Source organism: Babylonia areolata, chromosome 4, assembly GCF_041734735.1.
Source record: "Babylonia areolata isolate BAREFJ2019XMU chromosome 4, ASM4173473v1, whole genome shotgun sequence".
NCBI classification, from domain to species: Eukaryota; Metazoa; Mollusca; class Gastropoda; order Neogastropoda; family Buccinidae; genus Babylonia; species Babylonia areolata.
Window position 1 is genome coordinate 39,906,466 of NC_134879.1, and position 16,004 is coordinate 39,922,469.

Consider the following 16,004-nt stretch of genomic DNA (forward strand, 5'->3'; position numbering starts at 1 on the left):
TTCAGTAGGAAAAACAAAACTATACGCAGGAAAAAATACACACACACACAAAAAAAAGGGTGGCACTGTAGTGTAGCGATGCGCTCTCCCTGGGGAGAGCAGCCCAAATTTCACACAGAAAAATCTTATGTGATAAAAAGAAATATGAATACAAATACAAATATCCTTTTCTTGATTTTGTGTAATCTGGGGTTAATAGTTATATCCGTTGAAGCTGTAAACTGTATGATGATGAGATTGAACTCATGATGGCCTGTCCAAAAACGTTTTGTCAGCATCCTTCTCTTCTTGACTCTGTTCTAAATAGCACACCTATTTCATTTTCTTGTTCAGTTTGCAGTATTTGTTCTGTCAATTTTCATTTTCAGTTTGCAGTTTTGGTGTAAATCTTGACCAGTCTGTTTCCTTCGCACAGCACACTTCAAACATCTGTAAAGTTGCCGATCTGAAAATGGGTAGGATTAGTTCTATCCATCAGTGCATCACTATCTCTCCAAATGCGACTAAAACTCTTGAATGGGCATTTGTTCTCTCAACAGTGGATTACTGTAATTCTCTTTTGGCTGGCTTCCTAATTATTTTTTTTACTTCAGCAAGTCCAGAATATTTATTTATTTTTTATCAATTTTTGCTAGAGCACATATTCTTAAAGCTCTATGCACTTTAGAATATTGCTGTCAGACTCATTTGCAGAGCTAAATCTGACCACTTAAAAAAGTGATGTTTCTCCTTTTCTTCAGTCTCCCCACTGTCTGCCTGTTGCTGATCTTCTGCGTTCATGGGCTGCAACTCCCACGTTCACTTGTATATATGCGAGTGGGCTTTTACGTGTATGACCGTTTTTAACCCACCATGTACTGATGTAGGCAACCATTATCCACTTTTGGGGTGCCTGTTGCTGATCAAAAACTGAAAAAGACTACAAGTTATTCTCTCTGGACCAGAGTATCTTTCTGAACTCACAGTCCATTATATACTTTATCTCGCCAGCTCCACTCATTTGATACTTGACTTCTCAGGATACCTCACATCAGAACTAAGACCTATGAACATATAAATCATCTTTCTTTTCAACCCCCAAAGAGATAAAATAGATTCCATGACAACCTCTGACACTTGACTTCCTCACCTCATGTGGCTGAATTAATTTTTTTTTTTTTTACAATAGTTCAATGACCTTTTATTGTTTGATATTGTTTTGTTTTTTCTGGTTTTGATATCTCACTGTCTGGAACAGTCTCTTTGGGTTTTTCCAAATACAGTAGACTGAGCAACAAGCTGGACACCACTTTCTTGACATCAGAGATCTTTTCCTATGGCAAATCAGGGGCAGGGTGTGTGTGTGTGTGTGTGTGCGTGTGCATGCATGCAATTGCAAATGTGTAATTGTAATTTGTATGCATGTGTTAGGAGAGCTAAGTGTGTGTGTGTAAGCGCTTAGATGTGTGTATTTGCATATATATGTGTGTGAGTACTGTGACTGTGAGTGTGTGTTGGGGGTAAAGGTGGGGCGTGTGTGCATTGTCAGTGCTACAATTTGTGTGTGTGTGTGTGTCGGGGAGGGGGGGGGGTGCATGGTGGGGGCTATGATGTGTGTGTAGAGAATGGGATGTGTGTTTGTGTAAATCTGTACTGTGGGAGCTATGGAATGTCAGAATATGCGTGTGTGGAGCTATGGAATGTCAGAATATGCGTGTGTGGAAATTTTTTGGGGGACGGGGGGAGCTATGGGTGTGTGTGTTTGTGTCAGGGTTTGTGTGCTTTTATGTGTTGTGTTGGGTCTGTGCATTTCTGTGCTTACATATCTGTGAAACAGCATGTTTGTTGCATATCTGTTGTGCATTTATGTGTGTGCACGTGTGTGTGTCTATGTTTATTTGCATTTATTTATCTATTTATTATCATTATTGTCTTTTTATTTTATTTTTTATTTTTTTTCCTGCATTTTATTTCATGATCTGCTTACTTTTTTTTATGTTGTCCGTTTGTTTATTCCTTTCATGATGTATCCATTTATTTGTTTATGTACCTTTTTTTTTTTTTAACCTCAAGGCCTGAGTTGGGTTACGCTGCTGGTCACAACGAAGTACAATGCAATACAATACAATCCAGGGCAGCAGCAAACTGCACTGGCAGGAGAGGGGGGAGGGAACAGACAAATAAAAAAAAAAAACTGCATTGGAAGAAGTTTGAGTACTTGCTTGTTGTCCTTGGACTTTGAAGTTTGGTTAAAGGGGGGCCTATGCTGGAGTTACAGCCAGCTGATGGTTTTGTTCCTCAGTTGTGCCTTTGATTCCTGTGTAGCAATTTCATTAACAGTTTCAAGGTGTCAAAGTGTGCAGACTGATCTTTATAAGCTATACACCACACCGCATCTGCTGCAAAAACAAACAAAAAAACCCAATAAACAAACAAACAGAAATAAGGCAGATGCCTGATCTTTGCATAAAACTGATGCACAGGCCTTGAGAGCCTACCCTAGGCTTGTGTGAAAAAAATAACCACCCAGAACACCCAACCCTACATGTGTGCACACTGACACCAGTGTGCAAACACCACACAAGCATGTGCATGCGCGCACGTGGAAGGAGGAAGGTGGCAGAATGGTTGAGACGCTCATTGGCCAATAGAGTCTGTTGTGTAAGTGTTAGGGTCTGGATTTGAATCCTGCTCTTGCCCTTTCTCCCCAGTGAGGAAATCAAACTGAATGTCAAGTCATTTGGATGATATGATAAACTGAGATCCCATGTGCAGCTCGTACTTGGAGCACTGAAAAAGTACCCATGGCAAAGAGAATGTTGTCCTCTGGCAAAATTCAGTAGAAATCCACTCAGATAAGTACACAAATATGCATACTTGACTAAGCGTGTTGGTTTTTGCTGCTGGTCAGGCATCTGCCTAGCAGATGTAGTGTAGCGTATATGGATCTGTCTGAACACATTGCCACCTCCTTGAGAAACTGAAACTGTAAAGCACTAAACTGTACAGTCAGGCTGAGTCAGAATGACTGATGGAAAGTGCTGTGCTGCTCCACTTTCAGGCAGAGGCCGCATTCAGGACTGGCAGACTCTCTGTCCAACAACAGAGGCATTCCTGGAGAGACTGGAGGTGTCCAGACATGATGATATAAGACTTGAAAGTGCAGTAAGTTTTGTTCCCAGTCTTCGTGTGCAAGTATCTTCGTGTGAGTGTTTTACTTTAGTTTTATAAGCTGTCTTTTTATATGACTTTTGTCTTGTGTGCAAGTATCTGTGTGCGTCTTCAAATGTCTATAACTTGTTTCTAATGTTTATAAATTTTTTTTGTGCAAGTATCTTTGTGCGTCTTCAAATGTCCATAACTGTTGTTTCTAATCTTTATAAATTTTTTGTTGTTGTTGCTTTTCAGACAGGACTGCCAGTTGTGTGCCAGTTTGGTCGAGGTAAGATTCTCAAAGCAGTAATTTTCTGGCTGGTTTGTAATTAATGTAAATCACATGCATATAGATATACTTTCATGCTTTTAGCAATTGATGACTGCATTAACACTCAAAAAAGGTACAAGTAAAAATGATTGAGTGGAAATAATGCTGATTGGCAAAAAAAAGATTTTATTTTTAGAGTAAAATCAGTCTGATAGCGATACCTCATCCCTTTGGGATTTGTTCAGGTGAAAAGCTTCACTGCTAATTTTTTGATATGTTATTTAAAACCCATGGATTGTCATTCAGTTCTTCACCACCCTAAGAATATTATTCTAAAGGCTATGCTAGTTTATTTTGAATCTTATATAAGCTTACAGGAAATGATTTGGGCTGCGTGTCGAGATGCTTGAAAGAAGTGAACATTTTTAATCAGATTTGAAATTGAATGTTTTAATTTCTGGAAAGTTTTTAAACGTGGAGTAAAAAGCTTGAAGCGGTGACTAGTTTTTATTGTATTTAAAAAAATTTTTTTTTACCATTGACTTGAAGTAGAAGCAAATGTGGTGATAGTCTTGAGATGGCCTTAGTGATCGGTGAGGTTCTGTAGCACCATAATTTGATTTGAGATGCTTGAATTTGTTGATGTGTGCACTGATGTGTGTGCTATTCAGGTGGAAGCAGTCACCTGTGCGCAGTGACGAATGAAGATGGCCTCGTGTCGCTGTATGACACAAGATCTAACCTGAGTGTGGAGAAGAATCGCATAGTGAACCGTGAGTTTCTTGTCATGCTTTGTTATTGCTGCAGTTTAAATTTATATGTCATTATAGTGCAGTTTAACTTGAAGAGGTTGCTGGAGATGTACTCAGACATCCACATTCTTCCCCAGACTGTTAAAACTATGATGTTTTAGGAACAAAAAAAGTTAAATATTTGAACCAGATCAATGCACTTGCTTACTTAGGCCCTTTGTTCCCTGTGGACCATGGGTCATCAACAGTGTTTCTCCACCAGACTTGACTCGGGGCTGTCCTTTCTGCATCCCTCCAGCTGGATCCCAGCCTCTTTAGCTCTGCTTCAGTGTCTCACCTCCAGCTGTTCTTGGGCCGACCTCTTCCTTCTCCCTTGAGGGTTCCAGGTCAGGGTCAGGTGTGTAGTGCTGGATGGCGATTTCCTCAAGGTATGGCCAGTCCATCCCCACTTTTGTCTCAGGATCTGTTTCTCCACTGGTTCCTGTTCCCCTCTTTGCCACAGTTCCTAGTTTCTAATTTTGTCTGGCCAAAGGATCTTAAAAATGTAGATGTGAGTTATCCATGATGCTTGTTAACACTGGATGCTGCTGACAGTTGGAAAGCTGTACAGATATATGGTTTGCAGCTGGCAGGCATGTGTGTCTTCTGGCTATGGAGTGCTACAACAAGTAAAAGATCTACAGTGTGGCAGTAGGCATGTAACTGGTTAACTCAGTGTGTTCCCTGCAAGACAGAATGTAATAAGAACTGAAAAATTAGGTCTCTAAATTTTAGATGTGATTTCAAAGGTTGGACAAATTTCGGGTGAAAACCGATAAATAACGTTTTACTTTTTTGTTTTTGTTTTGCTTGTTCAGTTTGGAGTTTTGGAAAGGCCAGTTTCAGGATCAGGATAGAGATAGATACGTCGCAGGGGCCAATATTGCCATTGTTACAACAGACTTGGGGAGAGCGCATGTAAAACACATCACATCTGTCTTGAATTGGTTTCAGATCTGCAGATACTGCTGCCATCTTCTCTACATTGACTGTCATCGTCTCCATGTACTGTACAGCTTTCAGTCCAAACACTGGCTTACAATCTGTTTTGGTAATCACAAAATTTACCTTGTATTTCTTTTTGTTCGGGTTTTTGACTCTCAGGATTATCTCACCAACTGGCTTTTATTTCTGTACCGTTGACCATCACCAGCGTCTTTTTCGTCTCTTGTACATAAGAGCTGCTTTTCTCTCCATTAACTTCTATGTACAAGGTTTCAGTTAATACATTAGTTGTCACTCCACTGTCATGAAGGAATCTCACAGGCTTCTTGTTGATCAGCATCATAGCCCTTATATTTTTCTCCCTTGGTGCTGTTACTGTCACCAATCTCAAGTATTTCATCTTTAATTTCTGTTTCTGTCTCCTCCTCTTCAAACTGTCGAATTCTTGTTGGTCTTAGCTGATTCTTGGGTGTTGTGCAACATAACGCGAAGTGATTGTTTCCTCCACATGCATTGCATCGCTTCCCAAACATTGGACACTTTTCGTGGATGTTTTCCGTCACAGCATCCACATTTCACTCCAGCCTCTGATCTGTTCACTCTGCTTTTTCCTTTTCCCGACTTCTATTCTGAAATGCCTGGACCTCCTGTACTTCTGGTGACTTTCTCATCATCAGCATCATCTGCTGCTGACTTGTCTCCTGTGCTCTGCATATGTCAGCACAGGCATTCAACATTAGTTGTCGCACTTCCAATGACTTCGAATGTGGAACTTCTTCTCGTACCCCCAGCACGATTTGGTCTCTTAGTAGTCTGTTTTCCAAGGACTAAAATTGCAGGTCTTGACAAGTTGCCTCAGGTCTGCCACAAACTCTACTATAGGCACTCCTGCGCCCGGGTGTTGCAGTAAAACTTGAATGCTTCATACGTTTTGTTCATCAAGCCTACACAGTACTCTGAATTTGTTAGAGCACTGTTTATACTATTTCTTTTGTCTTCTTTGGCAAATGGCAAGCTTTCATAAATGTCCAAAGCATCCATTCCAATACAGGAGAGAAAGACCACTGTCCTGTATTCTGAGTCTTCTTCATTCTGGTTTTTCACAATTTCATAACTCATCTGTAGGCTGTATAATCATCAGGAAAGACCTCGCTTGAATGGACAGATGGCTGCAAAGTAAATGTATTACAGTTAATACACGGCTGCTCAGCCGAGCACAAAATCCACCTCTTTAGTTTCCGAGCAGCGTCTAGCGTCTGGGGTCAAACTTTTTTTAATGCCAGACTTTCCCACCACACTCTGCATTGGCCGGCGCATTCACCGCGGTATTTCTGGCCCCGCGTGCCAAACCTGGACACTGCCTTCTTTCACTTGGCCCCGCAGCCCCTGCCCCCCTTTTCTCATGCTTCCACAGCATCCACACATTTCCTGCAGGGATTACACTCACCCTGCTCTCCATGCCCCTGCTGCTTGCACTCACCATGCTACAGTGTGTTCATTTAAACACTTGTTGTGCTGACAAGAAAAAATCTACAACTCAAAAGGGTGGGCTGATCTGCATGCAGGCATGCTAAATGTTCTGGTGATTTTTACGATTTCATTGTAATAAGCGTATGTTTTCTTAGAGAGGGATTTAAATTTTACGATTTTTGCGATCATGTTTCTGCTTGACCTTCTCTTTTCTTTCTTCATGTATGTTTCAACCGTTGCCGCAACAATTGCTATGTAAGAAAATATATTGTGTTTGGAGTCAATAGAAAGCTCATTTTGCATTCTTTGTAGAAACCCACTTCTTTTGTCGTTATTTCCAATCCATCTGGGAAGATGATGCGCGAAAGAAACAAAGCAGATTTACCGCTGAACAAGCGTACAGCGAGTGCCGCTGGCACGGCCTGTTTGTCAGCCACGTTTATTCATATCCATGCCCTACTTCCTGGGTTCATGAACTTTCGCTGGGCCAACTAAAGTGCCAGCACTGAACATCTGTGAATAGTCACATTTATGGCAGATCCACTGTATACTGGAATGGGTCAATAAGTCATATTCAGCTGTACAAAGTTTGTTTGCTACTTGGCAGTGCTACAAGTTATATTTCCAGATTTTTGATTAGAATTTAAAAGAAAAATTATATTACTTTTTCCATACACTGAATGGATGATTGCTTGTTTGTCTTGCAGGTTTTCTTATCTAAAGGTTCCATGGTGTTTGTTTATATGGTTTTGTCATATAAATATATTGGTGCGCAATCGATTGTGCACTTTGTGTGACCATTTTGCCTTCTTGTTTTTGCTCTCTTTTTTTTTCGTCTTCTTTTTTCTCTTTTTCAGTGTGCAGTTGTATGTCTCGAGGATGTGGGCCTGTTTTTTCTTTGTTGTCTTGACTTCAATTAGATGCAAATGTGGCGATAGCCTTGAGATAGCCCTGGTGGTTGGCGAGGCTCTGAGCACCATAATTTTACTTGATTTGATTTGTTGTGTTTCTTGTACCTACATTGGGTTTCTCAGATTTTTTTACCTTAAAAAACCATTCCCCTAGGCTGGTGTGCCCACAAGAATGCAGTGTTTGACTTCCTGTGGACCAATGGTGACAGCCAAAGCCTGACTGCCTCCGGGGACCAAACTGTGGTCTTGTGGGACATGAGCACCACCCAGAAGGTCACCACCTTTGTGGGCCATGGGGGCAGTGTGCGCAGCGTGGCCGCCAGTCCCGGCTCTCCCTGTGAGTAAAGATGTGTGTGTGTATGTGGAGATGCCAACTGTTATGATTTCGACATTTTTGACGGACACAGTAGCCAGGAGGACTTTCAATCTGGGGGTCCCGGGTTCGAATTTCAGTAACGGTGCCTGGTGGGTAAAGGGTGGAGATTTTTATCTGATCTCCCAGGTTAACATGTGCAGACCTGCTTGTGTCTGAACCCCCTTTGCATTCGTTACTGTTTGACTTTTTCCTATTGTTTTTCTTCCTTTTATTTAGATGTTTATAAACATTAGTGTATTAGAACTAAAAGTGAGTAAACGTGTAAGCCAGTCTGCTTGTCCAGAAGCTACTAAAGTACACAGACATGGAACACACTTGAAATGCACGCCTCAAGACACAGTGGGGCAGTCGCTGAGCCAGACAATAGGAAAAAATGAAAGAAAGTGATTAGTTAAGGTTTGTGTGGGTGAGAGTGAAAAAACCCAGAAAAAAACACTTCTGTTTTGATTTTGATTGCATCTAATACAAAAGAGTGCTGTATTCCGCTTCTACAATGTTTCATTGATAAAGAAGGATATGCTATGGATGATAGTGATAATGATAATGATAAAAGTATTTGTATAGTGTTCAGTCTTGTAAACAGATAAATCAAAGCACTTCGGCACTAATCATTCACATACATGCGTAACTGTTGATTCACAGGGATGAAACTGAAAGACAAAAAATACATGTAGATAGAAAGTTAGAGAAATAGTACACTGGAAAGTTTAGAGGAGAGGATGGGGAGACCTGTGTTGAAAACACGTCAGCTGTAAGGCCAGACTTGATAAAGTGAAAATGTAAGTCCAGAGAAAGAACAGCGGAAGACTGTTAGGTCTGAATCTTGGAACGCAGAAACAGATAGGATCTGAAGCTTACAGAAGCAAGTGAAACGGTGTTTGGTTTTGTTTATGCAAGTATAATACACAGGGATGTAAGAGTTGTGCAGAAACGTGTAACTGCACTTTTTCCATTTTATTATAAAAATTAAAAAGAGAGGAAAAAAGCGTCTATCTGCTGGGCGTGACTGTGCATCACCTTTCCATCACACTAGAGGCTTTCCAAGTCCTCCCCACCCCCTCCCTCCTTGGCTACAGTACACTTCCCCCCACCCCCTTTTTTTTCTTAGTTTTAAACTCTTTTTTTAATTTGGCAAAGAAATGTATACAATATACATAGAACAGTATGAACAAACAGTATAAATGAACAGTAACATTCAATAGAGACAAAAAAAAAAAAAAATCAGTATAATTAAAAAAAACCCACCAAACAACAACAACAAAACAAACAAAAAAAAGGAGAACATACACACACACACACACATTTAACTACTTGTCCAATCATTCAGTCAGTAGTGATGATGGTTTAACTCACTCCGGATGATTAGTTCTCTCCCTTTCTTTACCCTACAGATGACCCATTTGTTAGGGTAAGAAAAAAAAAAGCACAAAAAATACAAAACATAAAGTAACTGAATGAAACTCACTGTACTTGACCCACTGACCCTTCTCCTCACGTCGTTTGAATGCCCACCCCCCTCCCTTTTCACTGCTCTCAGAAGCTGAGTCACTTTCATTATCTTCTTGCTGGTTGCTTTCTTCACTGCAGATACTTTATTCAGCGTCTTCATCATCCTCGTCGATGTCAAAACCTTCAGTTTGAAGCATTTCAATCACTTCAGCAGCGGTAAAAGCTGCTGTCATGATTCAGTTTGCTCAAAAAATTTCCACTTGTATCACCTGCGACGCCATTTTCAGTATGTTTGCAGCTTAGCTTGTCGTGTGGGGTCCTGAACTCGCTGGCTCACTATGGAGTGTGTTGTTATGGAATTGCATGAAGAAACTTTCCATTCGACCCTTGACACATTTGCAATGCCCAGTGTAGCTGTGATTGTTATGCTACCCCATGAGGAAAATGTGGAAAAAAAAAAATTGTCGAAACCACTACGTCAGGAACGCTTTTGCATTCCATCGTCCGGAGTGAGTTAAGATGATATTAATAAAAATGAGACCATATGTAACATAGCAATAGCATCAATTATGTCAACTATTACAGTAATGGCATCAAGGACAAGGCGAAAGCGAGTGGTAGCATTTTTTTTATTGAGCCCCTCTCACATCCCTGAATACAGAGTGCAGATTTTGTACTTTATTCTGTGTGCGACAGCCAATGGAGGGGGGTGGGGTGTGTGTGATTTATTCAGATATTTTCTTTCTGAGAACACGTGGAGCAGCAGAATTTTGTATGCACTAAAGGGGTAGACTCGAGAAGCAGGCAAACCAGTTAAGAGGAGTCACAGTTCATGCATTGATTATGAGTTGACATGGGTATGTAAAGCCCAGTTTACATTGGATATGATGGGCGCAATAGCTGAGTGGTTAAAGCGTTGGACTTTCATTCAATTTGAGGGTCCCGGGTTCGAATCTTGGGAATTGCGCCTGGTTGGTAAAAGGTGGAGATTTTTCAGATCTTCCAGATTGACATACGTGCAGACCTGCTTGTTCCTGAACCCCCTTTGTGTGTATACGCAAGCAGAAGATCAAACACGCACATTAAAGATCCAGTAATCCATGTCAGTCTTTGGTGGGCTGTGGAAACAAGAACATATCCAGCATGCACATCCCCGAAAACAGAGTGTGGCTGCCTACATGTCAGGGTAAAAATGGTCATACACGTAAAAGCCCACTCGTGTACATACGAATGAATGTGAGAGTTGCAGCCCACGAATGAAGAAGAAAAAAGTATTGGATATCTGTTGCTGTGGACACCAAGTTCACATGTTGATCATCACATGTTGAAATATGTGAAACCCGTTTTACATTGGTCATGTATTGATATGTGTAAAACTGGATGATATTGGTTGTGTGTGGCTGACAGATGTGAAGAACGCTTTTTATGATTTACTGGTCGTTTGTTGGAAATGTTCAGACCAGTTTGCCTCCGGTGCTCGGGATGGACAAGTCATGTTGTGGGATGTTCGAGTCAACAAGAAAAGTAAGTGTTCATAACTTGGGCCAACATTAGTGACTGTATGTTTGTTTAATCATGGCAACCCACCATCATTCAAGCTTAACAGAGTCTGGCATTTATGTATGTGTGTGTTTGTATTATTATCTATTTGAATGTTTGAGCATATATATATAGATATCTTTGTCTTTTGTAATTATTATTATTAGTAGTAGTAATGGTAGTAATAGTAGTAGCAGCAGTAATAGTAGGAATAGTAATCTACATATATTTTTTAAATGATGATTTAGATATACCCTGGTTTCTCATCTTTTTTCATTATTCAGCCTTCTGTTGTTATTAATATATAATGCAAATCTGTTGTAATGTGAAAATAAAAACTTTGAATAAAAGTGTTTGAATAAAGAAACAAACAACAACGGCAAAAAATGTCAACACATTGCTTTTTTTCACCTTTACCGACATCTCCCTATTCCGTCACTTTCCCGTCACTTATCCCACACCTAGATAGACACTCACAGAACTCACCCTGCTTTCTTCTGACCCTTTTTTATTCTGTAGCATTGTCGGGGACCACCAACACACCAGAACGAGCCATCAAAGATGCCCACAACACATGGAAAAGCAGATCCTTGCATTCGATGAGTAGCAGGAGGCGGAGATGGGAAATTCTGATGGTTAGTACATTTCCTGTAAAATTCACCTAAGTCAGATTAATTCAGTTTACCCCAAACTTGTTTCTGAATGAAAATTTGTTTCAGCAGTAATTTGTATACATCCTACCCCCCTGCCATAGTCGCTTGTCTCCCTCTCTCACTCCCTCCCTCTTTCTCTCTCTCTCTCTCTCTCTCTCTCCCCGTCTCTCTCTCTCTCACGCTCTCTGTGCATACATGTGTGAGTTTGTACTCCTGCCAGATAATGTTCATTGTCATGATAATGTTTAGATGCAGATTTGTTGTTTGATTTTAAGCAAAATTGTGTGTGCATGTGAAGTGCTGTTCTTGACACACCCTATTCTCTCAAAGGGTTTATTAAAAGAACTGTTAATGGGTATTGTGTGTGTGTGGTGTGTGTGTGTGTGGCTGTGTGTGTTGGGAAGGGGGGTATACAAAATTTAAAAATCCCTTACAATGAATATTCTAGTTATTGTGAAGCGATTGTCAGTGTTATGTGTACTCCTTGAAGTAGTTTCTGCTGTGTATTGCTTCACTGGTTTTTGTTGGAAACTGATGATGTACTTTGGAGATTTTGATTATATATTTTTACGACTTTGATCACCTTAATGTGGAATTTGATTACATAATTTTCTCTTCTTGACAAATATAATCTTCATTGCAAGGGGAATAAATTCACCTGTGTGTTAGACTAAGTTGGTTTATTCATTTTATTTAGGCCTAGGCCCCTCGTTATGTGCAATGTGAACCAATAAACGATAATTCATTGTATCAGTTATGGACATGGAGACTGAAAGCAATTCTGAGTTAATGAGTTTACAGGAAAAGAACTGTGTATATGTGTGTGTGTGTATGAGTGTGCACACGCACTTGGATGCATGTGCATTTGCTGGGATCTGCTGTTATTGTGCTTGCATGTGTGTCTTGTGGTGTGTGGAAGACTGCTTATATATGTATATATATATTTTTATGTGATTTGTTTTCTCCACTGTTGATAATTTGAGCCGTTTTGTGCTCATGGAGGTAGGTGTGAATGGCTGAGTATGGTTATTTTCAGGCGTGAATGTGTGTGAATGGGTGATTACCAGCACTTTGAGTAGGTACCGGCAGCCTCGCTTGTTAAACTGAAAGCTAAGACTAAAAAACGTCGATTTTTCCCATTTTCCCCAAGCCTGTAACTTGAGTGATGATTAAGAAATAAAGATTTGTTTTATATGGAAATAAAGTTCACTTTCTCCTCTTTCCAATGCTGTTTTTGTTGTTCATGAGTATTTTATCGTTGAAGAAAAGAGTGAAAATTGTTGGTAGTCGAAAGGCTTCCTGCACGCCGTGGTCGACTGCTCCAACACAGATCGTGTCAACTGGTTTTTGCGTCTCTTTTCTTTGCTTGGCTTGCCTGTCCCATTTAATCTACAGAGCTATTTTTAGTACAGCTGTGTTTGAACCTCATCTTTCCAGTGAATATCAGTTTGCCTTACAAAACCGCATATTGCGAATATAGCGCATAAAAAGCAATTTTTGCTCGACTTTAAACTTAAAATTCTCAAAATTGATAATAAATACAATAGTAATTACGGATATAATAGGGAAGGTCTTTTAATTTTCTTTTGAGAGGTATACAAAACTACAGCGTGGTATTACTGGTGCAGACAAGCTCCGAGTTGAAAGAGCGGCCGTGCATCATTAAGATGCTGAAATGGCAGTCGCAGCTGAGTCAAACTTCAACAGTGATCTTGGTCGGTTCTGAAACCTTTGAGTTCATTTGATTTTACTATCAAACTGTTTATTATATTATCGATAAACATTTAACAGGGGGAAATTTTCATAAATGAGTGCACGAAAGTGCTCGACTCAGACAAGCAATGATCGTTTTTCCTTATTTTCATGATGGAATTAAATTATTAATGATTAGTATGTTAAGCTGCTGTTTGTTGTAATGAGATTAATCAGCAGATATATGGTAGTGGTTTCACTTTCATTTACAAAACACAGATTATTACACAAATTTTTTCCAGAACAGGTTAATCAAAAAAAAAAAAAAAAAAAAAATTTAAAAAAGAAGTAAAGAAAGAAAGAACAAAAATTTGCTGAATATGAATTTTAATTCAGAAGTCATGGCAGTGTGTGTGTCTGTCAGAGAGAAAGAGAATAGTGATGTGTATTTGTGCATGTGTGTCTGTCCAGTCTTAAAAAAAGAAGAATTTAATGTTAAATGTTACAGATCATCTGCAACAGATCTAAACAATTTTCTTCAAATTACATTATTGTTGTACCCCATTTTAAAGTCCTTGCTCAGCTGAATACAAATCACTTTGTTTCATAAAATAGCTTGATAATGAAGAAACTGCACCGGTGTTGCTATTTTGACAAATTTTGCCATGTGAGAATTTGCAAAAAGACCGGATTTTAAAGCTCAGTATCAATAAAATGATCAGGTAATATAGCTGGAAAAAAAATAAGGCATCTTTACTATAAACAAAATATCATTTTCCTTAATTTTTAGCTGTCTCTGTTGTTCAATATACATGCAGTGATGCTGTAAAATTGGAGATTTGTCCAAAAGCTCAAAATGGGGGGCAAAATGGCTCAATTTCAATGACCTTCAGTTGGTTGTAACTTTGGTTCTAATACACATAGAAACATAATTTTTGTGGTGGGATGTTTGTTTTGACTTATAGTTTTAATCTAAGCCTCTTTTAATGTTTTAACAGAATTATTATTATTTTTAAAAAGGTTGCCGGTACCTACTTTTGAGTCTCAATTAAGTTACAGGAATGTGCCATACAGATGCCATTCATTATCATTATTATTGTGATTATTAGTATTATTATTATTATCATTATAGATATCTATCTCTCTCTCTCTCTCTCTCTCTCTCTCTATATATATATATATATATTTATATATATATGAAATAAGTATCCATGAGCAGAGATGCCAACTGTTCTGATTTCGCCATATTTTGTTACACTCGATCGCATTTTGTTCCAGTGTTACATTAACGTCACAGTTGTTCCAACAAGTTCATTTTCAGCTACATAGCATGGTCACATGCTTTCCTGTTGTAACATTACCCAGACGCTTTTGACTTATCGATTACGAGGCCAGGGCAGTCACTACTAACCTTGTCTTGTGTGATGATGGTCAGTTAATCGCACGTGTTTACATTAAAACAGCATTCAGTGGACCAATCAGCTTAATCGTTTGCCCGAACAAGAGAGAACCTGGCAAAATCAAGTTTGTTTCAGTCAAACAGTGTCTGTGCCCGTTTGCAGATGTGGCTTGGAGTCTGTGCTCCTAACAAAATCGAAATGTTCCTACCAAATTTCATGATTGTTCCTATAAACACTTGACAGGGGTTGGCATCTCTGCATAAGTATCCATATGAAATCAAATCAAATCAAATATGAATGTGATTTCAGGACTACCAGCATAGCGTGACGTGCGTGCTGTACCGGAACGAGAATGTGTTGATATCCAGCGGCTCCAAGGACGGGTGTGTTCTCTGACACTGGTGGTGTCGGCTTCCACACATTGTGTCACATTGTCATACAGGAACATTACACTGCTGGCCGCAGTTTGTCACATTATCAAACAAGAACATTATATTGCTGGTCACACATTTTGTCACATTGTCAAACAAGAACATTACGCTGCTGTTCGCACATTTTGTCACATTGTCAAACAAGAACATTACGCTGCTGTTCGCACATTTTGTCACATTGTCAAACAAGAACATTACGCTGCTGTTCGCACATTTTGTCACATTGTCAGACAAGAACATTACGCTGCTGTTCACACATTTTGTCACATTGTCAAACAAGAACATTACGCTGCTGTTCGCACATTTTGTCACATTGTCAGACAAGAACATTACGCTGCTGTTCGCACATTTTGTCACATTGTCAGACAAGAACATTAAGCTGCTGTTTGCACATTGTGTCACATTGTCAGTCAAGAACATTACTCTGCTGGCTGCTGTATCAAGTAATTTTATGACCACTCGAAGAACCCCCCCCCCCCCCCCCCCAACCCTTTTCATTTCATTCACAACCAATTAAAGTTAAATTTTTTTCACAGTGATGCCTAGTTGGGACTTCTTCCATGTCAAGTTTATTCATCTCTGTACTTGGGTAGTAAGCAGGAGTGTAACACTACTTTGGGGGTAGGGGGTGGGGGGAGTTGTTTTAAAATGAAAAGAAGACATGAAGTGAAATTCTCTTTGCTTTGATCATTCCATGGTGGCAAAATGCATGAGAAATATCTGACTGTTGGTTGTTTCGTGTTAATCGACACGTGCTGGCAAAAAGCATGATTGATGTGTGACTACTTCTTCCTTATTCGTGGGCTGCAACTTCCATGTTCACTCGTATGTACATGAGTGGGCTTTTACCTGTATGACCATTATTGTCTCGCCATGTAGGCAGCCATACTCCATTTTCGGGGGGGTGTATGCATGGTACTTTCTTGTTTCCATAACCTACTGAA

At 39.6% G+C, this 16,004-nt stretch overlaps 1 protein-coding gene across 2 annotated transcripts in view; it reads left to right on the top strand.

The window, feature by feature from the left end:
• Nucleotides 1–16,004, top strand: part of LOC143281687 (uncharacterized) — a 53,396-nt gene that overhangs the window by 25,147 nt on the left and 12,245 nt on the right. For both annotated transcript variants that reach the window (XM_076586939.1, XM_076586938.1), the window contains exons 2-8: nt 3,041–3,144; nt 3,388–3,421; nt 4,075–4,176; nt 7,675–7,857; nt 10,804–10,869; nt 11,404–11,519; nt 14,939–15,012. In XM_076586939.1, the coding sequence (XP_076443054.1) occupies nt 3,041–3,144; nt 3,388–3,421; nt 4,075–4,176; nt 7,675–7,857; nt 10,804–10,869; nt 11,404–11,519; nt 14,939–15,012 (679 nt within the window). The remainder of the gene's footprint in view (nt 1–3,040; nt 3,145–3,387; nt 3,422–4,074; nt 4,177–7,674; nt 7,858–10,803; nt 10,870–11,403; nt 11,520–14,938; nt 15,013–16,004) is intronic.